Below are 27,295 nucleotides of genomic sequence, written 5' to 3'. Positions count from 1 at the left end.
TCTCCCTGGCTCCCGCCGGCGCCATGGGATGCAGCTCATGTCTCCGGCTGACATGCGGGCGCAGCGTGGGCGGCTGGTCACAGCCTGCGCCGCCGCCCCGTCAGCACCATGAAGCAGCGCCGTTCTAGACGCGCCACCCGCGTCGGGCGACTCGTCCCAACGAGGACAGGGGCCTTGCCGTTGCGCTGGAGATGCGGAGCCAGCGACACCGATGCGTACCGGCAGGTCTCACCCGGCCATTGGCTGCTCGTCGCACAGCTGGCCAGCCTTGCTTGCCGCCATTGGTTCCGTCGTACCACCCTCCGCCCCCCAGGCGAATCAGCTCCGCCCGACCCGCCGTCCTGCATGGCAGGATTGCCCCAGTCGAGCCCCAGTCGAGCCCCAGTCCGCCGATTCCGTCGGTGGCCCTGGCGTCCGTCGCTGATCTGCGTTGGATGGCAGCCCTGTGCTTCCACATTTCTCAGCTTTGGCCCTCTTGTTCCACCGCTCTGGTTGACCGCTTCCCATTTCCCTCCGGCTTTCGCTGCCCAGAGACCTTCGTTCTTGTTGTTGTTGTTGGTGGTGTTGTTGAGAGCCCTCTCCCCGTCTCGTGGTTTTGTGATCCGACACCAACGCTGCCAGGCGCGCGCAGCGAGCGCACCGAGCCGCCATGGCTCCGCTTCTCTCAGCATACCTGATCGCCGCTGCCCTTGCAGCCTTACGGCCTGCCCATGCTGCCAAAGACCCCATCACCGACTTTTGCCGCCGCTGGGGACACCAAACCGCCGTGGTCGACAACAGGCTGTACATCGATGGCGGCCAGCTCACGTGGAATCCCATGTCACAGAATCCGTTGAACTACACGAGTATGAATCGCCCTTGGGCTTAAGCGTGCGCCCGGTGCTGATTATTGCCGCAGATACCTGGTTCCTCTACAACGATCTTGAGGATGCCTCCTCTGGGATGCCGCAGCTCCATGATGACCTTAACAAGACACAAAATGTGCCAGACCTCAGCGGCGGTGTCTTGTGGTCCGACGAAGTGAACAAGGTCCTTTACCTCTACGGCGGCGAATATAATGGCGCCACCCCTGAGGCCTTTACTCCCTGGGCTTATGACATCCTTCTGAATCAATGGAACCAGACCGACATCAGCGCAGCAGCCGGGATCCAAAGAGTATCCTATGGCGCAGGCGTGACAGTAAACGAAACCGGGGTCGGTTACTACCTGGGAGGTTGGCTCAACAACAACACCGTTCCTGGATGGGGAGCTGATCCGATGCTCACGAGCAATCTCATTATATACGATTTTGTTCAAGACTCCTGGACCAACAACACTGGCCCTGACAGCACCGGTCGAGGAGAAGGCACCATGGTCTATCTTCCAGCTTCTGACAAAGGCCTCCTGATATACTTCGGCGGCGTCATTGATCCTTTTGATAATGGCACCGTTTTAGGGGTAAGTTATTCAACATCCACCGTTCAAAGACCACGAACTAACATGGTTATCGTGTAGGATGAGATGAGTGTAAGCTATTCCTGGGACAGCTTGGTTTAAACGGGCTCTAACGTCACTCGCAGAACATTTACGTTTACGACATTGCTTCCACAAAATGGTACAAGCAGACGGCCACTGGAGATGTTCCTGACATGAGACGAAAATTCTGTGGCGGTGCTTCCTGGGCGCAGGATAAGTCGTCCTACAATATGTAGGTTATTTGCATACCTTGGGTGAAACCAACGCTGACTGGCTGGCTTAGTTACATTTATGGCGGCCAAGGTATCACAAACACGACGGGCTTTGACGACGTCTACATCTTATCGATCCCTTCCTTCCAATGGATCAAGTGGTATCCCACCGAGGCAGGAGTTGGAAACCCGCACGGCATCTCATCGTGTAACGTTGTCAACAGTGCGCAAATGCTCATCATCGGCGGTTGGTTTGCGCAAAATCAAGCATGTGACTCGCCAAATGTCTGGGGCACCCATAACCTGAACCTGGGAAAGAATGGCCCGGAAGATGCCATGTGGGATTTGTTTTATCCCAACATCACCGAATACCTGGTGCCACCAGAAATCGTTGCCAAGATCGGCGGAAGGTATGTTCCCATCCATAGTGGCAATATCTAGGGTACTGATCACCATCATGCAGTTCGACTGGAGGCGCCACAAACAAAGCCCCTGAGAGCTGGGACAACCGAGATCTACCAGTGTACTTCTCCAGAATCCCAACCTACGCAGCTCGCACGGCTACGAGAGACGTTTCGGCGGCTACAAGTGGCGGTAACAGCACCTCGTCCCATGATAGCGGTGGTGGTTCGGATGTGGGCGCCATCGTTGGCGGTGTTGTCGGTGGCGTTGGTGGATTGCTTGTGGTCCTGGGACTGGCGTGGTTCTGTCTCCGACGGAGAAAGAAGAGCAAGGATACGGCGAAGGAGAAGCAACCACTGCAAGAGAATCCAGTCGAGCTTGCGGCAGACGATAGCCACAATCTTGAGGGTGGAGTGGTTTCCGAGCTTTCAGCATCGGACAGCCACAGATATCGTAAGGGCCCTGGATCGCCGACCGACCACAACCTCTCCCCCGTCTATACTCAACACAGCATCTCACCTAATACAGCTTCACCAACCTTTGGACAATCCGGATTCCCAGTCTCGCCGCAAACGTCGTACGCACCGGGCGGACCTCCTGGAGATCCAGGAAGCTACATGCAGCCGCCCGTGTCGCCCAGCGCTCCGCAATACATGTACCCAGCCGGGCCACCAGGCACTCTGCCGAACTACATGTTCCAACCACCGCCACCCAACGCCCAGCCTTACGACCCCGCGCAGCATTCACTGCACAACGAGCATTTCCCGCCTCCGCCTTCACCCTCACCAAGAGCAGGGCATGCCGCACTCGCAATTCCGACGGGCCACCGCCCCGGGATGACGGGAACTCCTAGTGACTACTCGCGAGAGTCGGAGCCTAGTTCGGCATATCCTACAACAACGTCAAACACTCCGGCGCACTTTTATCCTCAACCGTTGCATGTTGGTCGGAACGTCACACAGAGCACACAAGCAAGCGACACTCCGCTCGTGGGACGGATCAGCGAAAGCATCGGGTCGGTATCGGGGTCTGGATCGTCGGGAGGCGCAAGACAGCAGCCACCGGTACGAGGAAGGTTCAGGGAAGAAGCACATGACTAGCAAAAGGGCCAGGTTTTCTTTCTGGTAGAGTGTTAATGTTGGATCTTTTTTTTTTTTCCTATAAAACGTCCTGCTTGGCGTTGTATGGAGGAGTAATCTTGGGGCCAAACGGCATCTGATTGTCGGTATGGTACATATCTTTATTCTTGAACAGCGAGCTTGGTTTGGGTCTGCTCGATACCTTGGAAGGAAATTATGGGACAGATGTACGTCACGAAATGCGAGGGACCACCCCTTGCGGAGTAATTAATGGGAAACCCGGTCGAATGATTGCGCAGTGGCCACCGCACGCCTCACTACGGAGAATTGTCAACAAGTCAGAGAATCGTTGGTCTAGCCGCACGTGTGACCGTTTCCTAGGACCGCACGCCCGGGGCTGGCTGACATGCACTGCGGCATGCGCCACGCGGTCTGATGCAGCGCTGGAGCCTGTCGCTTGCAGGTGCCGTTTGCGGGCGTGCAGCAGCGCGGATAATAACATAACACCGACTGCATGCCTTGCGCAACAACTCAGGCAGCCGCGCGCGTCAAGGAAAAGTGCAGCCTCAGGCCGCGGCTCTGGCGACAACACGTGCTGCTCGTTTGCGCGGCCGGATTCGGGGCACGATGACCGGAGCGCCGAATTTAGAAATAAGGGACAGCCCTAAGGCGCCGATCCCCCGAGCGGTGGCCCAGCTGTCCAGAAGCGGCGGCGCGGCGGTGCGCTGCTCTGCGGCTGGCGCTGGCTCTTCTTTGGCTGACGACAGACCGACAGGCCCCAGCACCCTGACACGACACCGAAATCCACTGTCCGCATTCGCCCATCTACTCACACTCCAACGCCCCGACCGCCGTCGACGCTCCAACCCTCGCGCGCAAACAGCTACTACCCGCCTCGCAACATCCGAGCTCTTCCTCCCCCCTTTCCGCAGAAAGATGCTGAGGTAAACGACCGCCGAATCCCATCCAATGCCTCGCTCCGACGCCAACGACGCCGACGAGGTCCTCGGACTCCTGGGCAACGCCGCCCACCAGGAGCTCGAGCTCGAGCTCGAACCGCAGCACCACCAATCCTTCGCTCACCGCCACCACCACACCGACGACCTGGGCATCACATCATCGCAGAGCCCCTACTACTACGACACGAACAGCAACAGCAACAGCAACAACAACACCATCATCAACAACGGCAGCACCATCGACACCACCACCACCTCCTCCCCACAATCCCTCTCGCCCTCGCCCTCTCCCGCGCCCGGCAACCTCACCACCACCACCACCCTCACCCTCCCCGGCCTCGGCCCCACACCCACACCCACACCCACATCCGCCCCGCGCTCGCTCTCCGCCTCTCCCGCCCCCTCCGCCACGCCTTCGCCCTCGCCCGCCCTCGCCCTCCATGGCAGCAAACCCCGGCCGCCGCCGCGCCGCCAGTCCAGCTTCGCGCAGCCGCGGCCCGACGGCACGCCGCGCACGCCCAACCGCGTGCGCTTCGACGAGGAGGCGGAGCTGATTCCGTTGGAAGAACACATCAGGCGGAGTCAGGAAAACGGCGGGTTCGCGAACCGGACGGGGCCGGCGAGGTATCATAATGTCGGTGGTGGGGGTGGAGGAGGTGCGGGAGGTGCGGGTGCTGCGGGTGGTGGAGGGATGGGCCCGCGGCAGCATCCGTATGCGACGCGCATGCCGCTGGGGGGCGATAGCAGCAGCGACAGCGAGGGGGATGGGGGTGGCGACGGGGCGTGGGCGGAGGAGGAGGATTTTTTGGCGAGCGGGGCGGCGGGGGGGCGGGGGAGGAGAGGAGGGGGAAGGAGGGGGAGGAGGGGCAACGGGGCGGCGGGGAGGGAGCAAAGGTTGCCGCTGCTGACGGACATCGAGGCGCCGAGCGTGACGGTGGCCAATTCGGATGTGGGGTTCAGCCCGGAGGATCTGTTGGAGAGCGCGAGGCCCAAGAGCGGGCTGAGGAGCGCGTTCATGAATATGGCGAACAGTATCATGTACGTTTTTCTTTTTTTCTTTTTTTTGGACCGTTTTCCCCTTCCCTCGTTCGTTCCTTTTGCTGTTTTCTTGTTCTCTCTTTTTTTTTTTTCCCCCTCACGACGGGGTTGGTGAGGTTTTTGAGGAGATTTCGGGGATGTGGATTCGTCTCACGCCTTTTTTTTTCTTAATGGGCTTTCACGTTTTGACTGGGCTAATGGTGGTTCTTTTCTCTCTCAACAGTGGCGCTGGCATCATCGGTCAACCATACGCTTTCAGACAGGCGGGCTTGCTGACTGGCATTGTCCTTCTTGTGCTCCTGACCGCCACTGTCGATTGGACGATCCGTCTTATAGTGGTGAATTCGAAGCTCAGCGGAGCGAATTCGTTTCAAGCAACTGTGCAACATTGCTTTGGGAATACCGGACTGATAGCCATAAGCGTTGCACAATGGGCTTTGTGAGTAGTCCCTCGGAGAAGGGAGACGAATTGCGAAAGCTGACTGGGATTGGTGTCGTAGTGCATTTGGCGGCATGATAGCGTTTTGTATTATCGTGGGCGACACCATCCCGCACGTGATGGAAGCACTGTTCCCTTCGCTACCCGATACCCCGTTCTTGTGGCTGCTCACAGATAGACGAGCTGTCATTGTTTTCTTCACTCTGGGCGTCTCCTACCCGCTTTCGTTGTATAGAGATATTTCCAAGGTAAGTTCTCGCGGCATCGGCCAGTTGTTACGTGGCGAGGAACTGACGAAAGCAGTTGGCAAAAGCATCAACATTGGCCCTTATTAGCATGCTCATTATTCTCGTCGCGGTCGTCACTCAGGGCCCCGGAGTTCCTCAAGACATGAAAGGTCAGATTAGAGGAAGCTTAATCATCAACGACGGCGTTTTCCAGGCGGTGGGCGTCATATCATTTGGTAACTCTGACCACCCCAAAACATGAGTCGTCTCTTTTGCTAACAGAAAATCCAGCCTTTGTTTGCCGTAAGCACAAACCTGCCCCCAAAACTGCGTTTGAGCCGGGATTAAAGATGCTAAAATTGTTTTGCTTACGAACAGACCACAACTCCCTCCTCATCTATGGCTCGCTCAAGAAGCCCACAATCGACCGTTTTTCCAAAGTGACGCACTTCAGCACGACGGTATCGATGATCGCATGCCTGCTCATGGCGCTCTCCGGTTACTTGACCTTTGGCGACAAGACGCAAGGGAACGTTCTCAACAACTTCCCGACCAACAACGTCCTGGTCAACGTCGCCCGTCTCTGCTTTGGTCTCAACATGCTTTCGACACTGCCACTCGAGGCATTCGTCTGCCGTGAGGTGATGGAGAACTTCTACTTCCCCGGTGAGCCGTGGGATGCGAGCAGGCACCTCATCTTCACCACGACGCTGGTGACCAGCGCAATGGGCTTGAGCTTGATGACGTGCGATCTGGGCGTCGTCTTCGAGTTGGTCGGAGTAAGTTGTCCTCCAGCTCCCTCTCCCTCTCTCCCTCTCTCTCCTTATATTACTCCAATTTCACGCTTGCTCCTCCTCCCCCCTGATTGCTAACAGAGCTGGACGATAGGCAACATCGGCTTGTGCCCTCGCTTACATCCTCCCGCCTCTCTGTTTCCTCAAGCTCTCAAAGAAGCGGTCTGCCCGCACGGAACGCATCTGCGCAATGGTCTGCGTGGCGTTTGGCTGCTCCGTCCTGGGCGTCAGCTTGGTGCTGGCCGTCACGAAGATGATGCGCAACGAAGGAAACCCGGCCACCTGCGGCTAAAATGGAACGATCAACGACGATTGGGGAAACCAAAGGAATGGAAAAGGGAAATGGAAATCAAAAAGAAAAGAGAAAATGAAGCTGTTTGGGAAAGAATGAATGGCGGCGGGGGGCTTGTAATGAACTTTTCCTTGAAAGAAAGCATGAAAGGAATGAAGGAAGGGGGGTGGTATCAGTCGATTGACTTGGGATCGGAAGGGAAATGGAACCCCTCAGGGACGGCAGCCTCTTTTGCATATTACCTCGAAAGACGGAATCATCCTCGTCAAAAGGTGGTCTCTTGGTTGTTTTTGTTTGCTTGTGTTTTATTTTTTTTCCCTTTCTTTTGGCCTTTTGCGTGCATCTTGTTTGTGCATTGAAAGAGAGCATCATCCGGTTGGGCGGGTGGGTCTGATGGTGTTTGGGCTTTTCTTTTTATTTTATCCTGTTCTGCGTCTTTTCTCTCGTTTTCCCCGTTCTCCTCAACTAAAAAGATTCCGTGTGCATGATCGTCAGACGAAGCAGCCTGTTCTGCGTGGGTGTGAGTTGGTTCTCTCTCTCTCTCTCTATATGTGTGTGTACGCCGTTGAAGAATTGGTTGCCTGTACGTATATGACCAGCTAGATGCGTTGGCGAGACATTGTGCCAATGCACTAGATGGCTGGATGGAAGAATCCAGTGCGAACCTTGCTGATGCTACTTTCCCGATCACTTGTGAAACGACATGTTGATTGACTGGCCTCGGACTGGCAAATGTGGCCCTCCACACTCATGACATGTGGCTGCCTGGTGTGGCTGAGATGCACCGCCGTGTCCGAGCCCCACCTTCTGTATCAGGTTGGCCGGCCAACGAACCACTCAACGTAAACACAGGCTTTCTTCACCACCAACGTTCCTTCTAGAAACGTATCACAAAACTCACCTTCCGTTTGCGTAAGTCCACCCAGTCACTCTGCATCTCACTCGAGAGAACCCTTCACTACAGACCATCCCTCTGACACCAAACCAGGCATACGGTGTTTGTTTCGACCGAGACAGTCTCACCTCGCTTCCATTCGCCTACTGTACTTCTTTAAAATCTTGTTCGACCTTTTTTAACTACAACTTTCGCATCTTCCTCAATTTCTCCGTGTCAACCCTGCCATAATCTCCACCGTACTGGCCCCCCAACCCGGCTCTGCATCGCAACGCACCGAGACAGCCACCCACACACACCACCACCACCACCACACGGGCGCGCACACGACCACCATGTTCCGCCTCTTCGCCACCGCCCTGCGCGAGGAGCAGCCGCCGCCGCCGCCTTCGCCCCCACAGGCGTCTCAAGACGGCACCGCAACCACCACCGTCGCCGCGCCGCAGCCACCCCCCCACCCCGACCCCCCGCGCAGCCCCCGCCTGCAAGTCGAGCACGCGCGACGCCTAGAAGAAGAGCTCGCGATCCTGCGCTCGGACCTCTCGACGCAACGCGCCACGCACGCCGAGCAGCTCTCCGCCCAGCACGCCAAACTGACGGCCAAGCTCGCCGCGCAGCGCGACAAGTTCGAATCGCGCGTCGCGCGGCTGGAAGAGCGCAACGCGTGGCTCGAGGGCGCGGTGGCGAAGCGCGGCGAGGAGAAGGCGTGGCTGGAGCGCCGCAACGACGCGCTCGAGGCGACGGAGAAGAGGCTCGATCGTCGTGTGGCGGAGCTGGAGGACAGCGTCTTCGAGCTGCGGGCGGAGAATTGGCGGCTCGCGGGGGAGAGTGTGGGGGTCAGGGCGGAGTTGGAGGGGTTGGTGGGGGAGATGGCGAAGGTGAGGAAGGGGGCGGAGGGGGTGGCGGAGAGGGCGCGCAGGGCGTTGATGGGGCTGGGGGCGGGGGAGGGGACGAAGGGCAAAGGGGAGGGGGAGGGGGAGGGGGTCGTGAGTGCTGGGAAGCTGAGGGGAGCGGTGAGAGAGCGGGACGAGGACGGGGATGGTGGTGATGATGATGATGATGATGATGTGGGGGAAAGGGAGGAAGGGGAGGAGGAAAGACGCGCGAACGAGCAGGCGACGCCGAGGGGGAGGGAGATCGAGGCGCCCGACGCGTCGCTGTCTGGAGAGACGCTGACTAGGACGGGCCCGCGGTCGAGAGCCGCCCCCGAGGAAGGGAGGAGCAGAGGTGCTGCTGTTGCTGCTGCTCCGGTGGCGGATCCCAGGTCGCTCGAGGCGCTGCGCACGCTCGGCGCGTCGCGGAATGTGAGTCCCAGCCCCACTCCAGAACGTGGCCGCCAGAGACGGCTCGGTGGGAGCGGCGCGGTGACGGCGGGTGGTGCAGGAGGATCCACGGAAAACGTTGCGATCCGCCATTCCAAAAAGCGGCAGCGAGTCGAATCGGATACCGATTCGTGACTGACTGCCTGTAAAAAGGGATGATGATCGGTCGTCTTTGGGTGTCTTTGTTTCGATTGCATATTTTTTTGGGTTTCGTAATTGGCGCCTTCATTGGGAAGGAAGGGGATACGGGATCGGCTTCATTTGAGCGGGACATACATTGGCGCCTGGATTATCATGTGCATTGTTTTGACGTGTGCGTGTATAGATAGTGTTGCATTTGACGGACGAGCACGAGTAGAGATGCTGGTAGATAGGTCGCTGCAGGGCGACGGAAAGGGAATGAAGTAGTCTAACCATACATTTTTGCAATGAGGCCAGTAATGTCACCGAACACATGACACGGTTTGATCAAGTCTCTGCACCAAACCTCAACAGATTTCATTGTTTCTCTCATCCACTCTCGCAATCCATGCTACGCAACTAGTCTGCCCAACAGCCTGCAATAAAGCAAATTCATGACCACTGCCGTCAAATGTCGAGTCTATAAATCGTTCCTACAAGACTTGGAGGAGAACCAAGATATGCATAACAGTAACCCCAGCGAAATGCCAAGCTTCAAAACGCACCACGCAGCATAGGGCGAGAGCAACCGTGCATTGTAAAAACCGCACTGGAGTAAGGAAAGTAAAGAGGAATGAAAAACGGAAAGGGAATCTGACATAAAGGGAAAAGGAAGCAAAAAAGAAAAAACACATCTCTCATATCGAACCAGGCTGATCGTCTCCATTCAATGCTAACCCAAGAAAAGCTCGCACAATAAAAAGTAGTAGTAAAAAAAAGGAGAAGAGAGATATAAGGGAACCGCAAGCCGTTCGGACGGAAATCCGGAAAGGGAAAAAAGGTGTGAACCCTAAGCCATGACCATGCACCAATGCTACCCGGAAGGAAAAGAGGAAGCAGAGAATCGATGTCGAACCTCAAAACCAAAACCAAACCCAAACCACTCAACAGACCATCGAAAGCTTGAAGAGAAACGGCAAGAAAACAACAAACACTACGTATGCCGAGAGCAATACAGATGCACGCGTAAAAACAGCGCGAATGATCCATCTTGCGCAACCGACGTTCGAAACGGAAGCAACGAAATGGGGGGGTTGGTCGTCGAAAGCAGAACAAAACGCATCGTCCTCGGGGGAGAAGAAAAACACACTCGCACGTATCGACCCAAGGAAAATGGCGTACTGGCAGGCACTGGTGCACCTTCTCCGTCTCTCTCCTCGTCGAGATTGCTAGGAATCTCCCTTTCTTTCTTCCTTTTTTCCTTCTTCCCTTCTTGCTCCCAAAGGAAGCAAACGAGGCAAAAAAGAAAAAGAAATCGACGCGAACCAACAAACAAGCAGACAAAAGCACGACGTAACAACCGGGAATCAGAAAACGAAGCCTCGGAACCGAGAGAGAGAAGAACGGCACATACTCTTGATCAAAAGTACGACCACTCTCCCACCCGGCTCAGGGTCATCCTGCTCGCCCGCCCGTTCGCCGCCTCGTCCACCAGCGCGTCGAGCTCCGCCAGCGCCTCCTGCACCATTGCTGCGCGCCGAAGGTCGTGCATGCTGCCGACCCGCCGCAGCAGTGGCTGCATATCCATTCGCAGGCCCACGCCCACGCTTCTCCGCCGTACCAGCTCCGCCTGCCGCACCTGCACGCGCATCGACAGCTCCGTCTCCATCGACGGCGACGGCGACGGCGTCGTGTGCCGCCGCCGCAGCGTCCCCGAGCTATATGTTGGCGCCAGTAAACTGGAGTTCGACACATTTCGCTGTTGTTGAGGGTAAGGATGGTTGGACTGCTGCTGCTGTTGCTGAATTGGAATCGTCTCATAACGGTCGTAGCGTTGATTAGAAGGGGGTGGGTGGTATTTGTCTTTCGGTTGTTTAGGCTTCTTTGGATGTTGCAGATGGTGCTGAGTGACACTAACGGAGCGGGTTAGTTGCTACTCGATCCCTACATCATCCTGATTACTCCCGCGCCGCGCAAGAATCCCCGCATGGCCAATTTCACGCAAGATATCGTCCTGTCTGGAACCCCTCCGCCCATAGCCCGAGCTAGTCTGGCGACGCCTTCGGATTGCTAGCTTGTGGTGTGGAGTGCCAGTCACGCTGGGATGGTGCGCTGACTGCGGCGTCGGAACCCCCGAGGAGCCAGGTCCTCCGAAACCTGCAGAGCCAGGTCCTCCATAAACCTGGCTGGGCGGTGTGCCAATCACGAAGCTCTCTCTCTCTCTCTCGCCAGAATTGCTGCCCGAATGTGAGTGGGCGTGCATTGGCAACGGCCGCGGAGTGCTGCTGGGGCTTGCGTTGCCGTTGAAGCTCACGTTTGCTCTCCTGCTGGTTGGCCTGACATTGACAGGAAGACGGCTCGATTTGTTCGATTGCACACTTCCCCGGCGGCCATCTGACCAAGAGGAGTCGTTGGTCGGAGTGCTCATAGCATCCTCCCCACTGACGGCCCAGAAGGACGATGGATCACTCGCTGAGATCGATGAAGAGGAAGTTGGTTTCGAGAGCGTATGTTCGCGCGAGTGACTAGAAGTCGAAACGGCTGTCGACGTAGAGCTGCTTGAATCATCACGCGTACGGGGGCGGGATTGCGATGGATCACTAGAATCGCGCTTGTGACCGTTCAAGCGTTCGAGACGATAATCGGAATTGCCGCTTCCTTCCCTAGTTCGAGGGCGGCTGTAGTGCTGAGCGAAGCTTTCTCCACTTCCCTCCCTCGACTTCAGTCTGTGGAAACCAGCCACCGAGCTGTCGCCGCTACCATCCCTGGTCTTTGGCCGGTTAGACATGGCCGAAGCGCTTTCACCACTTCCTTGACGCGAAAGAGGCCGTGAATAGTTCGACCGTGAGGAACTGGGTCTCGTCGTCGGAAGTCCATTGTCGAAGCTCCTGCTTGCACCAAGCAACAAGGTACTCCTGGGGCTGTCGCCGGTGCTTTCCCAAAAGCTGTTCTTGCGTCGATGTTCCACGGCAGAGTGTGGCGGCGTGGGTGGCGGCAGATGAGATGACATTCCGCTAGGCAGTGGCGGAACAGGTGGCGGAAACCCAAGTGGCGTGAAGGTGACGCTCTGTCTCCTGGCGCTTGATGGACGGGTTCGAGGGTACTCGACGCTCCGGCGTGCAGAGGTAGGTGACAACAATGTCTGGTTCTCACACGTCTTGACGAGTTCATTCGCCATTTCGCGGACCAGAATCGCAGGATCGGACTCAGCCAGACGCTTGATGGCATCCCAAAGTCCGTGTGCTTGGATAAGAGGCGCGCCGCCACCATTCTCCTCGCTTGCGTCGCAAATGCTGCGAACTATACGGAGAAGATTGAGGCGAACCACTGGCTTCTTTGTATGGAGTTTTTGGCCAACGCGGCTGAAAAGCTCCCGACGTGCTAGAAGCGCAGCAACTGGGGGCGAAAGGCGCAAAAGCTTTTGCAGCGGCTCGAGCAGGTTTTCGAACGCGTCCACGGATGAGTCTTGGTTTGTGAAGCAGGCTATTATAGCCTCAGGGAATGGCCCCAAGAGAGCCTGCTCGACTCGAGCAGTTTCTTCCTGCAGCCAAATGAAGATAGCGTCCAATGCAGTTACTTGCCAGTATTTGTCGGAGAGCAGAGAAATGTAGAACTGCAATCCCTTGTTCTGCCAGAGGACCTTTCGGCCAACCTTTCCAGAGTGGGCCATGTCGCACAAGATCGGCAGCGCGAACTCTTTGAGAGGCCATTCTGTTTTGACAATGGTCTGGAGGAGAGGAATAACGCCATTGAGCGCGGCATCCTCCTGCCTCGGCTTGCTGAGCCTGCAAAGGTTGTAAAGGATGTTCAGGATCTGATTGGACACCTCACGGAAGTGCTTCATCTTCATGCTTGACTTGAGCAAATCCGTGAGCACTTCGATAGCGTTCGAGTTTTGTAAAGCCTCATGGGTAGTGGTGAGCATGGATAGGTTCTTAACGAACTTGAGCATGGTGATCTGATTAGCCGGTCGCATGCGCTGCAGATCCTTAAGCACCCCTATGACTTGTCAGCTACCCTCCTTTCAGGAATATACCCGCATGCTGCTTACTTTTGAGGACCATACGATCCGCCACTAGCTCTTTGACATGCGTCTCTGCTTGCGAAAATAGCATGAAGATCCCCACAATGCGGTCTTGGAGGAGCTCTGCAACTTCGCCGTCTTCTTCAAGTACTTTACTAAGGACGAGCGAGAGAGGGTATAGCACGGAACTGCGTGAAAAAATCCGACAGAAGTCATTCTTCGGTGTGGGACCCTGTAATCATTAGCAAGTCCTGAGAAAGCGTCTCCTTCACTACTCACCTGAAGATTAAAGACGCTCCACACGCCATTAACGCCGATCAAGACAAAGTCACGATCATCTTCCAAATCTTCTTCTAGAAACTCCACGAGTACATTCAGGCCTCCACAGCCAATGAACATTTGAAGCGTAAGAGTCGAAGTCTGGTACATCTGCCGAACGAAGGCTGCCGCTTCCTGGCGGATCTCCGAAGGAAATTTCTTGTGAGCAAACTGACTGATGATAGGAATACCTCCAACGAAACAGAGGTTTTCTTGGATCTCCACGTTGTCAAGGATAATCTAGGTCAAACCGTTAGCGAGTGGAATGACATCAGCTCGGGTGTTTGAAGCCGACTTACGATATTCACAATCTTTAGCAAATTTAAAATTATCTCGCGGTTTCGCATGTTCTCCAGAATCTCCAGGATCGGGAGCATTCCATGAGAACTGATGATTACGTTCTTAATTTCAGGCGATTCCATGAGAATTGATAGCTGCAGGACAGATCAGTACACTTATCAGAGTCGTTGTGGTAGCATTACGTACCAGTTCATCCGAGACATCATCAAGCACATCTTCCGGTTGTGTCGACTTGAGCGAGCTGACTCTGTTTTCGACAAGGCTGCAAAGCCGTGCGTGGCGATCTCGGGCCACGTTCGTCTCTTGGTCCATCTCATCGAATCCCTCTTCCAACTGCGCAAAGGGGTCTTCTTCATCCTCCTCATCGCCAAGCCAAGATTCGGATAGCTTAGAGTTCATCATGCGAAGTGTTCCCCGCTCCGAGCCGCTATCACTTTCGTGTTTCGGCTTCAGGGCCGGCGCCGCGACAACGTCGTTTCCAAATACGTCGGAGAAATCTTCCTCTTCGCGCTCCGCGTACTTTTCAATCCCTATCTGCAAGTTCGGGCGTTTTGTAGGATTCTTGCCTTCAGAGCTGCTGCCTGAAGCATTTCGAGGTAGACTGCCAGTCTTTTTTCCATTCTGAGCAGAGCGAGGTTTGTTCGTAAGGTCTGAGGGGTGGAACAGCCGAGGCGTGTATTCCTTGTTGTTGCGTGCTTGAAGTGACTGCAATTTCTTTTGGAAAGCTGCGTCATCGGGGGCGATAAGGTCTGAGTAGTCCTCGACAGAATTTTCTCTGAAGGCCGCTGTTGGCTTGGTGAACGAAGAAATCCGGGGATTGATAGGTGGGACCGCTGCTGACTTGGACATCCCGCGGAAGAACTGTGTCCTAGGCTCCTGGGCTCCTCCTGATGCTCCTGAGCTCGTGCGGCTGCCTTTCCCGCTATCGGGCTCCTGCTTAGACGACGAAGGCCTAATTGTCTCGATTCCCTCAAAAGGGTCCAGGGGCGACGGGCTGTTCAGCGTTAAGGAATCACCAAACACGCTGTCCGTATTAGAATCCCCTGACACTGTGTCGAACCCGGTGGCGTATTGCTTCAGCTTTTCACTTGACAACAAGCCTGCGAAATTGTCGTGGGGTCTCAAATGGGGCAATTGAAGGGCACTGGCACTGATGGACGATGCGAAGTCATCGTCCCAGTTATCATTGTCATCCTCCTCAGCGGCAGCAAAGACTTCCGGGGCGGGGCGCATCTTTTGAACGCGTAACGCGCCTTGACCAGGCACGGGCGTTGTGATCGACGACGACGGTTCCCTTCTCGGTGGACCTGGGCTCGAAGACATCGGTCTTGAAGCTCGGCGAAGTGTTTCATTTGCTGGAAGTTTCAGGGCCTCGTTCCACTCCTGCACGCTCTTCACAGCCTCGTCATACTTGGTCGGCTTGGTCGGTACGACTTCGTCTGCCCGTCGAGCATTGACAATCCAAGGATGCTTCAGGAGCTTTTTGGCAGAGACTCTGAGATTAGGGTCTTTCTGAAAGCATTGCATCAAGAAGTCTCGTACGGCCTGTTTTCTGGTTAGCTTAGGGTCGTGTGCCTGGATGTTTCCAAGAAATGTGGAGATGCGACACTTACCGGTGAGGCCGCCTCTGGTAACGGTGGGTGGTCATCGTTGACAATCCGAAATAGCGCCGGCATTGGCTGCAGTTTATGATACGGAGGTTTTCCATCTAAGAGCTCAATCACCGTGCAGCCTAAGCTCCATATGTCTGATGCCGTGGTCGCGCCAGACAGCTCGATGACCTCTGGTGCCATCCAGTACGGCGTACCCACTACGCTTGAGTCGTGCAGGCCAGCCGTCTTGGTAGCGACACCGAAATCTGCAAGCTTTACCAGACCTTCCTTGGTGGTGAGGATGTTGGCGCCTTTGATATCTCGATGAATGACACCCTGGTCGTGCAGATATAGGAGTCCGTGCAGTACTTGAGACATGTAGATCGCAACGAGGTTCTCCGGAAACTTTCCAAAGTTTTTGCAGATCGAATGGAGGGAGCCGTTCTCGCAGTATTCCAGGATGATGTACAGCGATTGCGTGTCTTTGACGAAGCCATGGTATTTGACAATGTTGGGGTGATTCAGGTTCTTGAGCAGGTCAATCTCGAGCATTATAACTCGCAACTCGTTCTTGGGGAGGTCCGCAAGCTTGACCTGCTTGATCGCGACTGTCTCGCCTGTACCCCAGTTCAGAGCACGGTACACTGAGCCGAAAGCGCCTTTTCCTAGGCAGTCGCCGAGTTGCTAAATCACCGAAGATCTCAGTCAGCACTTTTCTTTTTCCACTTGCGGCGATAGCTGTTTCTGTCTTGCCCAATCCTCTATCGGCCCGGGCTCCTTCAACAGTGTAGTACAGAATAGGAGGTCCTCACATAGTCTTTCAGCCCAGCAACATCCTGCGCAGCACGTTGGGCGGCTCCATCTTTGCTCGGCGGCTTCTCCCTCTCTCGGTCGGCCGTTGTGGATCTGGCTACCCGGGTGTGTGCTGAACCTGGAGTCCCTCTGACCTGCTGCGGGAGTGACGAGCCTGGGGTGTTCTGGCCATGCGCGCCGGCACGGCTCTGCGGTCTACGGCTGCCATTTGAATGTTTGTCGGCACTGTGGTGGTGTGCCGACATGTGGGCGACCATAGCGCTCCCCTGCCCCGGTCAGGCCCGAGGGGTTGTGCGTAGCCGGTCGTCGCGGCGGGGTGCAGTGCGGAGGCGAATAAAGCGTGTCAAGCGGCACCGGCGGTAGCCTCACGAGCGGAGGTCGGAAGCGCGAAGGCGGTTATGAGGGCGGAGCGCGAGAAGACTGGGCGGAGTCGGGGCTCTGGAAGCGGTCGTGGGCGGCGAGGGGTGCTGCTACGGTGAGCTGCATGTCACCCATCGGAAAGCGGGCCTGGGTGGTGAGAGGCTGGAGAGCGAGCAGGTGTTGCGACGCGGTGGATGTACGTCACTCGCTGCTCAGGCACGCGCAGCTCGGGCGACACAGCGGTCCAGGAGGAGGGTGGGAGAGATCGTGCGAGAATGACCGTCAGGAATTGGGCAGTGGTAGGGCTGAGATGTTAGGGAAGCCGTCAGTTGTCGCGCTAGCTGCGCCGGTGCTGCGCCGACCTCGAGCGCGAGTAGCGTAAACGGCGGGGACCCTGGCTGACCTGGCCGCGTATTCTAGTAATTGCAGGAGCGCGTTGCGCAGGTGACGACGCGGCTTTCGAGAAGAAGAGAGGGAGCCGTCGAGCGCATCGAGGAAGCGAGCGACGGTTTGTTGGCACAACAGCTGCAGGGCCGAGCAGGCCGCCAGCCAGCCGCCAGCTGATCGCCCCGGCCCGACACACGACCTGACAGGCTCCGCCGCCCGTCACCCAAACATTGGCTTCGGGCACCCGTCCTGCTCTGCCGTTTCCTCCGCCTCTCATCCGCACCTCATCCGCACCTGCAGCAAAGCCATGCGTGAGCCACAGACGCCGTGCCGCCGTGCCGCCAAGCCCGCCTCCGTCCAGCCCTACGTCGACGGCGCTGCACCACTCGCAAAAACATCACATGCACGGCCCTGTTGGGGCACACGCGACCTCTGCATTTTTGCCCGAACCCGCCCCTCTGGCGGCCTTCTCGCCGGTGCAATCATTCACCCAATATTGAGCATTCAAGTCGTCTGTCATTTTAGCTGAGCCCGCCGTCGCTGGCGCCCTCTACTTTCCCTCTTTGGAAGTTTCCCAGTGCTTTCTCCCCACTTTCACCTTCCCGAAACGACGTTAAGCACACCGCCATCCACCGCGAGGATTTCTCCGTTGACATAGGCGTTCTTGGTCAAGAAAAGCTGTAAAGCAACATCGTCAGCTGCAACCCTAACTTGAAAGTGGCAGGTTGATCTGCCCCGCTCAGCCAATTGCCAGCGCACGCTCCCAATATTGATGCGCCGCGACAACCTGGTTGCCAGGGCCCAAGGTGAGCTAGCCACCACCAAGCCGACCGCCTCCAGCCACTCCATTACTCATCATAGGTCCCTGCGCCGACCATCGGAGGAAAAGCCCGCCACATGACAGGAGGGAGAACTTACCACAGCCTGCGCCATCTCCTCGTCGCTGCCCGCTCTTTCGGCCGGCACGTGTCCCTTGGCCTGCACTTTTTCTGCCGGCAGGTGACTCTTCTGGTCCGTTCCGCTCTGCTTTGTCGTCATCTCGGACGGGAAGTAGCCGGGCGCTATGCTGTTGACCCTGACACGCGCCTTCTGGAACTCCGCACTCATGAGCTTTGTCAGATGAACCGTACCACCCTTCGCGGCGTTGTATGAGAAGTGGCCCTGGGCGTGGCGCATGATTCCGCTCATGGAGGAAATGACAATGACTGAAGCCGAGAGATGGCCGTGGGACTCCGTGCCTGCCTGCAACAGAGGCAGGAAGGCAACTGTCGTAAAGTAGACCGAGGTGACATCGGTACTGTACACATCATTCCACGTCTCAAACGTCTCGTTGTTCCATAGTTTCTCCTTCAGACTCCCGGCATGCTCATGATCGGGCTCAGCCTTGGTCCCTGCGATGCCAGCTGCGCATACTGTACAGTGTCTGGTTAGCGCTAAGGAATCCATAGGCGACTAGTGGGCTTACTCAAGAGGTTGATATGCTTCTCCTTCTTTGATATTTCTTCGTACAGCTTCTCAAGGTCATCCTTCTTAGTGACATCGCAAGGACCGCAACTGGGAACAATTAGCTACTCCCTCTCTACTCTGAAAACGTTAAACGTGAGATGTAGATACGATTTGACCAGGTGTGATCAAATCAACGCAAGAGTGTTTCCACTGTTCATTGCGTGTTCTGTTCACTAGAGAGTGCCATGCACACTTACGGAATAATGGTTCCCTCCGTTCCATCGGAAGGACTGTGGGACTTGGCTGCTGCTTCCAGAGCCTCCTGTCCTAAGGGTCTTTTTTTAGCATCGCCGAGACATCTCGACACGTCAATTTAGAGCACTTACTTCTACCAGTGATGTATACCCTGGCACCTGCTCGAGTCAGCTGTCATGAAACCAGGTTTACCCGGTGTAGGCAGGCATACCATTGGCGGCCAGCGCCTGTGCGGCCATTAGGCCAATGCCCGTGCCACCGCCTGTGATGACGCATACGTAATCCTTGACCGAGAAGAGCTTCTCGACTCTGAGATCGTGGGTCGGGGCCATTGTGCTGAATTCGGTTGTAACGAAGAGTATTTTTTTGCGTCAAAAGCGACTCGAAAAAGCAGGAGGAGGGACGGGGGTGCTTGTTCATAAAGCAAAGATGATTGGAGACAGTCGATCCAATGACGCCTGCCTGAGGTCAGCACATCGAAGAAGGGCAAGCAGGCCGAAACATCGCATGACGTCAAGGATGGCCCTCGCTTACACGGATGCTCCCGCGCGACACGTCGCGCCGATCACAGGTCGCGATTAAGCTGATGATGCACGTTCTAGGCTTCTGGAAAATCGTGTTCAAAAAAAATAGTACTTAATTTTAGTACTCTAGCCACGGCTACGTGACTCTATTGATGAGTCGTTCTTAAAACGACTTTTTTGTGGCCCATGACAACGCCGCATATTCTATCATCCCAATACATACCGCGGCGACTTCATCGCCGATATACCAAAGCCATCGATGATCATGTGAACTATAGCTCCAATGCCTTCTGGGCCATCTTCAAGGCACCCTCATAGGTCTTGTTGCCGCCGATGAACCCACTCGCGTGGACAAAGACACAGCCGGGAATACCTGACACCTCATCCAACTGCTCGTCACGGACCCCCTTCCACGCGTTGGGAAGGTCCTTCCTGTTGTCGAATCCACCGCCCTCGGCAGAGACGGATCGGATCCTCCACTTGCTGTCCGGCTCGTCATTCTCAGGGAACAAGACGTACAGCACCTTCGATTCCGCTGGCGTGTTACTCTCGTCCTCCAGCGTGTACAAATGGTCCATCCATGGCATGCCCTGCTTCAGCACCATGATGCGGCCCTGAGAATCGTATTGCTTGCGGTCCTCGAAAGCAGCCTTGACCGCAGCGCGCGCGGGAAGCCAGTTGCTGTGCTTGTCCGTCAGCTCCATGATGAACTGCTCGCCAACAAAGGCCGAGGCCTTCAGGAAGCGCTCATCCTCCTCCTTCTGCAACTGTTCCTTGTCTTTGCCCGCGTTATTCTCAAAGTGGTAGTTGTAGCGGTTGACGACGGACGCAATGCTGAAGCCACGGTCCTCGAAGCGCTTCTCCAAGCCTGCAGCCTTCACAGCCTTGCTGTCGTAGGACGAAACGCCGGTATCATTGGCGTCGAAGGCCTCGATAAGGCCATCATACAGCTTCTGGTACAGAATCTCAACGTCCTGGCTGTCAATGCTCAAGCCAGTCTGCTGAGCAATGATGTCCTTGCCGAAGTGCTTGTACACCAGGCCGGCTGACGAAAGCTTCGTGGCGGTCCTGCCGGGGAAGTAGGCATCGAACTCGCGCTGGTGGTGGTCGTAGAGGTTCTTGGTGTGGTCGTAGACACCGCCGACATCGACGACAGTATGGCAGGTCTCGAGAAGGGCGGGGTCACGGGTGCGGACTAGCGGGCTGCCCTCGTAGGTGGGCAGGGTGCGCAGCAGATACACGGCCAAGGCCTCGTCGGCGTGGAAGTGGCCGCTAGCGGGATTGTCAGTCGAGGAAGCAGGATTGCAGAGGTGGTACAGACTTGTGCGTGCCGATCAGAGGGCCAGTCATCTTGAGGCGCTTTACTTGGGGCGATGCAGAAGTCATGCGAAAATGAGGTGGTGTTGCGTCGAGTAGAGTGTAAGATGGACGAATAGCGGGGCGGGCGAAAATAACGGCAATATGGCGGTTGGGGAGACGTCTGCCAAGCATGGTCAGCCAGGCCAGCCAGGAGTTTTGGATTAGAGTGCGCGGCACCGACCCAAAAAAATTGAGTGTGAGGCGCAGCGTCTGTCGGGCCGGTGTGTTTGAGCAGCGCGGGGCTTGGCGGTGAAGGCCGGTGAGGTGTTGGCCAAGAGAATGCAGGTGGATAAAACGCGACCTTGAACGCCAGCCGCGCGAATGCTCAGGTTGCGGAGGAACCAGAAATCTGGCGTCAGGTCCACTGCTTCCTGATTAATGGCGTCCTTCGCCTGCGCACGCACAGTGACCCAGCGTCCGCCATTTCCAGCCCCTCCCGCTGCGTCCCTCCCCATTCCTGTTTTCACACCCGCCCGACCACCCCGCCGATAAACCTGGAGGATCTAGGGTGCCGCCGACCCTGCTGTTCTACCTGCATCTGCGACTGTGATCGCCAGGCCGATCCCGGCTCAAAAGCACGCGACAACCCACGGCCCACCTACCGCTCTGCTCTCCCTCTCTGCACCGCGCGCACCGTCCTGCCTGCGCAGTGCCAGTCTGTCCTCTCGAGAGTGCTCCCGAGTGCGTGTAACGCGGCCGACCTAAGGGCGTTGGAGGCTCAACAACCAGCACGTGAAAGCGCACCTTCCCGCCAAGAACGAGCGCACCGCGGAAACCACGAGCCACATCTCGCTCTCCGCTACGACCCCGGCATCCGCCTGTTTGACGTCGTTTGCCGCGACCACTCTCCAGCTCCCAGCGCCCTCCCGGCGCGTCGACCTGGCGCGCAACGAGTCCAGCCCTCTGCTTGAATTCTCCGTGCACTCTCACGGCTGCCTGCGAAGGCGGCATTCTTCCGCGCGATGTGGTTCACTCGCGCAGTTTCTTCCCTGCTGTTTCTGTTCGCCATCATCTTCACTATACCCCTCGCTTTCGATGTTGGCGGCAGAACCTGCGGCTTGGCCTTCTCGCTGGCCCTGTCCAGCTTCTACTTCTTCGATTCCACGCTGCGCCTGGCCACTCCGGACGGATCCCGCATGAGAAAGACTATCGTCAGCCTACTTTCGCTCTCGCAGTGGATCGTCATCCCTACGCTCATGATTTGGAGCTTGAACAAGTTCTCGGTGGATGCGGACAATAACAGCGGGTGGGTGCAGAGGACGTTCAGTGGTTCTCGGGCAGAGTATACTTCGGTCAGGGAATGGATGTTCGGCAGAGAGGGTCTGGTAGAGACCTTGACGATCGGAAGCTGGGACAGGCTGTTGCGCTGGTCCACGCCCGTCTTCCAGATCAGCGAGGGCTTCTGCAGTCTGCTGGTCATTCAAGCTCTGGGCCAGATTTCCAGATGGCTTGTCAACCGCGAACGTGGCGATAGCTGGATGGTAAGCACCCCCCGTCATTTGGTGCTGAGATGATATTTACTAGCCACAGATTGGTCTTTTGATCGGTTCAGCTTCCGTCATCTCGAGCGCCGTATACTTTTTGTGGAGGATCACAACTTTCCCGGAAATCGGCAACGTGGACGCCATTTTAATCGGGGCCGCCATAACATGCGCTATTTTCCTGTGCTCCTGGGGAATCGGAAGTGGGCGTGGAAATCCGGTGGAGAGTTCTTTGCTCGTAAGCTCACCCTCTTCACTCATGGCTGCGTGTGTTAATTCGTGGCTCCCCAGTTCGCCTATGTTACCCTCTGCATCTACCAAATCTTCACCGACTATCAGCCTTCTGGACCAATCCAGAGTGAGCCATCTGCCCAGCCAGCACTACCTCCGCTGCCACCCATCATCATGGCTTCCTACACTACCTTGATGCATGCGCTATCGACTCTTCCTTCTACCGTACACTCCGCCTTCAGCTTCGTGGTCGCTGCGATCATGACTATCACACCGTCGGTACTCGTCTCGCTCGCCTACCGCGTCTTTGTCATGTATGCGGCGGCTCGTATTATTCCAGCCGTTCGAGAGGCAGGTGCACGTGCACTCACCCAGGACCCGTCCTTGGACGATGACGACGAGGCTGGCCGCGTATTGGGATTCCTCAGCTGGTTCAGTCCAAGTATCTTGATTGCTGTGTACACAAGCCTGCTCATGCAACACTTCGCTTCTTCCAGCACCAATGGCGATGCAGCTGGTGAGTGGTGGACCAGTCAAGGTGGTGACGCTGGGGGCAATCTATGGCGATGGATCAACCTGGCTGCTACTATGGGTCTCTACGCAATCGAGCTCAACCTCGGCAGAGCGGACGATGACGGGCGCCTAACAAGCCACTGGAAGTCAGACTGAGGAACCCGAGCGGAGTTTCCACGGATAAAGGAGCCTTCGATGAGCTCAAAGTTGCCGACAAAGCAACATGAAATTTAGAGTGCGAAGAAGCGTGATTCCGGGAAGGGAGTCAGTGGCTATCTCCATTTAAATCACCCTGGAACCTCGCGTTTTGGACCTTGCCTTATCCCGCGCAAGGCCCGTCCAAGTCCGTACTGCTTCCGTTTTTGTGGACAGGCCGCCTCATTGCACCTTCACAGAGCAACCGCGCGGCCAACTCTGCACCCAGAAGCACACATTGCCCGCACTTTGAACACTATCATCCTCCTCGATCCATCCCACGAGCACGCTACAACTACCATCGACAAGTTCGTCGTGCTTTCTATTGTTCGTAGCAAACATTCAGAGCGCTTAGATACCCGGCTAGGGGAGCGAGAACCTAGCACATTTTGGCTTCCCTTTGTAACGCACGCATTGCATTTCGAATTTTTGCGTCAGAACTCACCAAACAACCTGCAAGAGAAGAGAAAACGGACCGAGGGTAATGGAACCGGAAGACACAGCGGAGAACACACAGGGGAATAATGACAAACAACTAAACGTGATGATAAGCGAGGGTCAAGGGTACATCAGCGAGGCCCCCACCCGTCCTGTAGATATCCTGCTTTCAGTAGCATGCTTCATTTGGAACCGCGAATTCAAATTGGCGTCATCCAGGCCACACATCTCATTAATTTGATAGCAAGACTGGTCTTAAGGCAACAAGACTGGACTTCATTACGTAGCTATTTGATTTAAATGCACTCACTGAAGAGCTCACATATTTGGGTTTTGTCCAGTTTCAGAGGTGCAAAGTGTGGTCGTCAAGCTTGCAACAACCACCAACGTCAGGTTACTTGCAGGTGCGCACGGCAGTTCCTTTTGGAATTGTGCAACACATCCCATCATACCATCAGACAACTCTATCTTCTACTACATTCGACAAAGGCTATCTGGAAAGGAAGTACAGCTGCTCCAACTCCAAGTGAAACCTTCCCCCTTGGAACTCCAACCACACACATTTGCCCGATATCGACTCCAGTCCCCCATCCCCAGTCCTGCGCTTCACGACTACTTCCGTGCAGGCGGCCGCGACTCAGTCTCGGGCTCCGAGTCCGACAAGGGCTCCGCCTCGGGGGCCAACATCATCATCTCGGCGGACTTCACCGACGGGGCCGAGTGCACGCTCTCCACGTCGTCATCGCCAAGAGATATATTATCGTCGTCATACTCGTCATTCAGGATGTCCTTATCGGCCTGCGGTGCGACGGTGGCGGCCGCTGGAGCCGCCGCCGACGACGACGACGCGAAGTCGGTCACAGCCGTCGCAGAGCGGCGAGGAGGCTGCGGCGGGGGGACGTCGTCTTCCTCATCAGACGCCGGCGCGAGCGGAGCAGCGGGTCGCGGCGGCTTCGCCGGGGGCGTCTCGATCTGATCCGACAGCGACTTCGCGGGCTGTTGGCCAACGGGCTTGCGGGGAACGATGCTGCGGGACTGCGTCGGTGCCGCGGGGCGGGGAGGAAGCTGGGGGCTCTGTTCCTCCTCCTGAGGTGGCTCTTCAGCGCCGATGCCGGTGCGCATCTCCAGCAGTTTGGCCTCTTCCTCGACGACGTCCTGCATGATGATGCGGCGTTCCTCCTGGCTGTCGCCCTTGCTGCCGATCTTTTGCTCGACCTTCTTCTCGTTCTCCAGCTCCGCCTTGCGCTCCTTGGCCTCCTCGGCGCGCAGTTCCTCCTCCTCCTTCCGCACCTCGTCGTCGTCCAGCTCCTCCATCCCGATCTTCTTCAGGATGGTGCCGGTCAGCCACCTGTACCGCGTGTGGCCGTCGACCATGGCGCTGACGTCGACGTTCTCCACGCCCTGCACGCCCTGCACCTCCTGGAGCCCCGCGACGCCGAGCTGGATGCTGCTCGTCCGGTAGAGGTACCCCAGGATGTGGTCGTTGGAGCTGTACACGTTGACCAGGCGGCCGGCGACCACGGCGCGCATCCTGCGCCAGGCCGCGGCGTCGCTCGGCGTGGGCGCGCCCATCATGACGACGTTTTCGACGAGGCCGAAGGCGCGGCGCTCGGCCAGCTGCAGCAGGCACGAGTAGATGACGCGGGCGCCGAGCGAGTAGCCGACGAGCGTGACGGGGCGCTCGCCCTGGGCCTTGTTGATGAGGGCGTCGGCGAGCACCGCGCCCGCCTTCTCGCTGCGCTTGCGCGCGATGGAGAAGGGGTTGTCGACGACGCGGCCCACGCGCAGCAGCATCAGCGGCCACAGGCCCGCGGCCAGGCTGCCCAGCACCGTCCGCTTGACCAGCTCGTACTTGGCGTAGCCCCACGCCGCGCTCTTGAGCACCGCGGACAGCGACGTGCCGAGCTTGAGCAGAGCCTCGACCTCCCACCGCAGAGCGAACGTTTCCAGCTGCGGGCCCATGACGAACCAGGGCGTGAAGACCTCGGTCGAGTCCGTCAGCCAGCCGCTGATGGCGATGGCCACGCGCAGACGGTGGTGCTCGGAGGCAGGGTCGATAGCTGAGGAGGAGGAGGTATTGGAGCGGCTCGGCGGCTTCCAGCTGCCACGGATGTCTTCCGGCCGCTGGCTCTGGCTGGTGCTCCGGTGCGAGAGGCCCTGCGCCTTGCGCTGGCGCTCGTACACGCCGCCGTCGTCGCCGCCGCGCACGGCGACGAAGCGGAAGTCGGACACGTCGGCCGAGTACTTGTCCATCATCTTTCCCGTCATGCGCCCGCCGTACGCGCCGAACAGGCCGCCCACCAGCACGCTGCTGCCCGCCAGTCCGCCCAGGAGCCCGCCCACGGCCGTCGCGCCCAGCCCCACGCCGCCGAGCACGGTGCCCACGCCCGCGGCGAGGAAGGGCGCCGCGAGGCCGCCGGTGACGCCGATCAGGGCGGCGCCGGCGACGGTGGCGAGGCCGACTTTCCATTTGCGAGAGGTTGCGTTCGAGGAGGCGGCGCGGGCGGTTTCTTCTTCGGCGGAGAGCTGGCGCGCGGATGTGAGGAGGGCTTTGGCGAGGGCGGTTTCTTGTTCGCAGAGCAGGGATGGAGGCAGGCGGAGGCTGGAGGAGAGGAGAATGAGGAGAAGGCGGGAGTGGGCGGGATAGTTCTGTAAAGAGAGGAGGAGGAGGAGGATGGAATTGAGTATGAGAGTGCGAGATTCCTGCGGCAGGCGGACGAGCGTAGTTGGGATTGACGTGCTTGAGGGAGAGGACTCGGGGGGCGCTTGGTCGTCCAGAGAAAGCAGATCCAGTTCCTGTTTCTTCGCGGAAGACCTGTCCCGCTCCTGCTTCGCGAGAGCCACATCCTTGGAGCGGACTTTCAGCACCTCGCCCACGCGTTTGAGGACTTGTACGCGCCAGTTGTTGTAGAAACTGAGGGCGGCGCGGTGCAGTTCCTGCACATCGTTGGCGGCAAGTTCTCTTTTGATCTTCTCGACTCGCTCGGCTCGTTCCGCAGCGCTCGATGCATGGGCTCTTTGGCTTTCATCGAGCGCGATCAGGTTTTCTTCGGCCGTGGGGTCATGGAAAGCCGCCGCAGTCTGGAGGGCCTTTGGTACCTGGAAGGTGGCACTGAGGTCCTGGCGAATGATGTCGGTGCACAAGACCACAACGAGTGCGAGTTCAACACGTAGTTCCGGTGTAGGGAGTATCGTCTCTAGGGAGGCCTCTTTCTTGGGGCCAGATGGCGACTGATGTGATGGCGAGTCTTTGTCTTTGAAGATGTTGGAAAACATGCTGCAAGAGGCTGGGTGCAAGGAAGGAGCATAGCACGGGGAGACGCGGAGCGGAGGGGGCGCGGAACCAGACGCGCGAACAAAGACGCGCCCGGTGAGGAGATCAAGATGTGCGGGGACGTGAGGTCCGCGGCGCTTCAAAGTGTGAGGAACAGCAGTGTGTTCTCAGCAGATGTTCTGCCTAGTCTCGGCGAGCGAGGAAGGCTGCACGCGATGGCCGGCTGCCTCTTCCGGCCCCCACAGTTTGCGGCGGTGCGGCGCAGAGAATCCTGGCGCTTAGTCAACTATGGCACAGACTGTTGTGCGACGAGCAACTGCAGATGGAAAACGTCAAGGATGGGAGCAGAAACGGATGCCCGTTCCGCGTGCTGTTGAGCATCAGACGTCATGGCCATCAGTCTCCTGCCTTTCCTTTCCCCTGGCGACCAAAGCGGCTAGTCCCGGGATCGGAGGCTCAGGCCCACAAGTGCTGACCGGGAGCTTGTCATCACCGCCAGTTCGGCCTCGATTCGACCCTGGCTCAAGACCGTGGCAGCCGTTTTACCATGC

The 27,295-nt window shown here is 57.3% G+C and overlaps 8 protein-coding genes across 8 annotated transcripts; 4 read left to right on the top strand and 4 right to left on the bottom strand.

Moving 5' to 3' along the window:
* Positions 1 to 649: 649 nt before the first annotated feature.
* On the top strand, positions 650 to 3,169 carry BKCO1_2900061 (cell wall anchored protein; the record flags this gene model as incomplete). The annotated part of the gene is made up of 6 exons (XM_020273822.1): positions 650 to 845; positions 899 to 1,437; positions 1,495 to 1,506; positions 1,560 to 1,687; positions 1,739 to 2,077; positions 2,131 to 3,169. 6 exons carry the CDS (start codon positions 650 to 652, stop codon positions 3,167 to 3,169), a joined length of 2,253 nt encoding a protein of 750 aa, XP_020129808.1.
* Positions 3,170 to 4,117: 948 nt separating this feature from the next.
* Positions 4,118 to 6,897, top strand: BKCO1_2900060 (amino acid transporter; the record flags this gene model as incomplete). Its single annotated transcript, XM_020273821.1, has 6 exons — positions 4,118 to 5,145; positions 5,369 to 5,584; positions 5,646 to 5,832; positions 5,888 to 6,047; positions 6,190 to 6,590; positions 6,700 to 6,897. 6 exons carry the CDS (start codon positions 4,118 to 4,120, stop codon positions 6,895 to 6,897), a joined length of 2,190 nt encoding a protein of 729 aa, XP_020129807.1.
* A 1,230-nt stretch (positions 6,898 to 8,127) lies between these two features.
* On the top strand, positions 8,128 to 9,249 carry BKCO1_2900059 (usher syndrome type-1c protein-binding protein 1; the record flags this gene model as incomplete). Its single annotated transcript, XM_020273819.1, has 1 exon — positions 8,128 to 9,249. One exon carries the CDS (start codon positions 8,128 to 8,130, stop codon positions 9,247 to 9,249), a length of 1,122 nt encoding a protein of 373 aa, XP_020129872.1.
* Positions 9,250 to 11,167: 1,918 nt separating this feature from the next.
* BKCO1_2900058 (ste ste11 cdc15 protein kinase) lies at positions 11,168 to 16,538 on the bottom strand (the record flags this gene model as incomplete). Its single annotated transcript, XM_020273818.1, has 7 exons — positions 11,168 to 13,233; positions 13,286 to 13,490; positions 13,538 to 13,816; positions 13,876 to 14,010; positions 14,063 to 15,421; positions 15,490 to 16,152; positions 16,281 to 16,538. 7 exons carry the CDS (start codon positions 16,536 to 16,538, stop codon positions 11,168 to 11,170), a joined length of 4,965 nt encoding a protein of 1,654 aa, XP_020129873.1.
* Positions 16,539 to 17,622: 1,084 nt separating this feature from the next.
* BKCO1_2900057 (nad-binding protein) lies at positions 17,623 to 19,061 on the bottom strand (the record flags this gene model as incomplete). The annotated part of the gene is made up of 6 exons (XM_020273817.1): positions 17,623 to 17,706; positions 17,947 to 18,440; positions 18,494 to 18,582; positions 18,732 to 18,801; positions 18,861 to 18,887; positions 18,941 to 19,061. 6 exons carry the CDS (start codon positions 19,059 to 19,061, stop codon positions 17,623 to 17,625), a joined length of 885 nt encoding a protein of 294 aa, XP_020129870.1.
* A 464-nt stretch (positions 19,062 to 19,525) lies between these two features.
* On the bottom strand, positions 19,526 to 20,639 carry BKCO1_2900056 (gamm1 protein; the record flags this gene model as incomplete). The annotated part of the gene is made up of 2 exons (XM_020273816.1): positions 19,526 to 20,525; positions 20,575 to 20,639. 2 exons carry the CDS (start codon positions 20,637 to 20,639, stop codon positions 19,526 to 19,528), a joined length of 1,065 nt encoding a protein of 354 aa, XP_020129871.1.
* Positions 20,640 to 21,574: 935 nt separating this feature from the next.
* BKCO1_2900055 (er membrane protein) lies at positions 21,575 to 22,993 on the top strand (the record flags this gene model as incomplete). The annotated part of the gene is made up of 3 exons (XM_020273815.1): positions 21,575 to 22,093; positions 22,143 to 22,331; positions 22,385 to 22,993. The coding sequence occupies 3 exons, from the start codon at positions 21,575 to 21,577 to the stop codon at positions 22,991 to 22,993; spliced, it is 1,317 nt and encodes a 438-aa protein (XP_020129869.1).
* Positions 22,994 to 24,082: 1,089 nt separating this feature from the next.
* BKCO1_2900054 (uncharacterized protein) lies at positions 24,083 to 26,746 on the bottom strand (the record flags this gene model as incomplete). The annotated part of the gene is made up of 1 exon (XM_020273814.1): positions 24,083 to 26,746. One exon carries the CDS (start codon positions 26,744 to 26,746, stop codon positions 24,083 to 24,085), a length of 2,664 nt encoding a protein of 887 aa, XP_020129836.1.
* Between the last annotated feature and the right edge of the window lie 549 nt (positions 26,747 to 27,295).

Source organism: Diplodia corticola (assembly GCF_001883845.1).
Source record: "Diplodia corticola strain CBS 112549 chromosome Unknown scaffold29, whole genome shotgun sequence".
Lineage (NCBI taxonomy): Eukaryota > Fungi > Ascomycota > Dothideomycetes > Botryosphaeriales > Botryosphaeriaceae > Diplodia > Diplodia corticola.
Note: the sequence above shows the minus strand (reverse complement) of the source record. Positions and strands in the feature narration are given on the sequence as shown.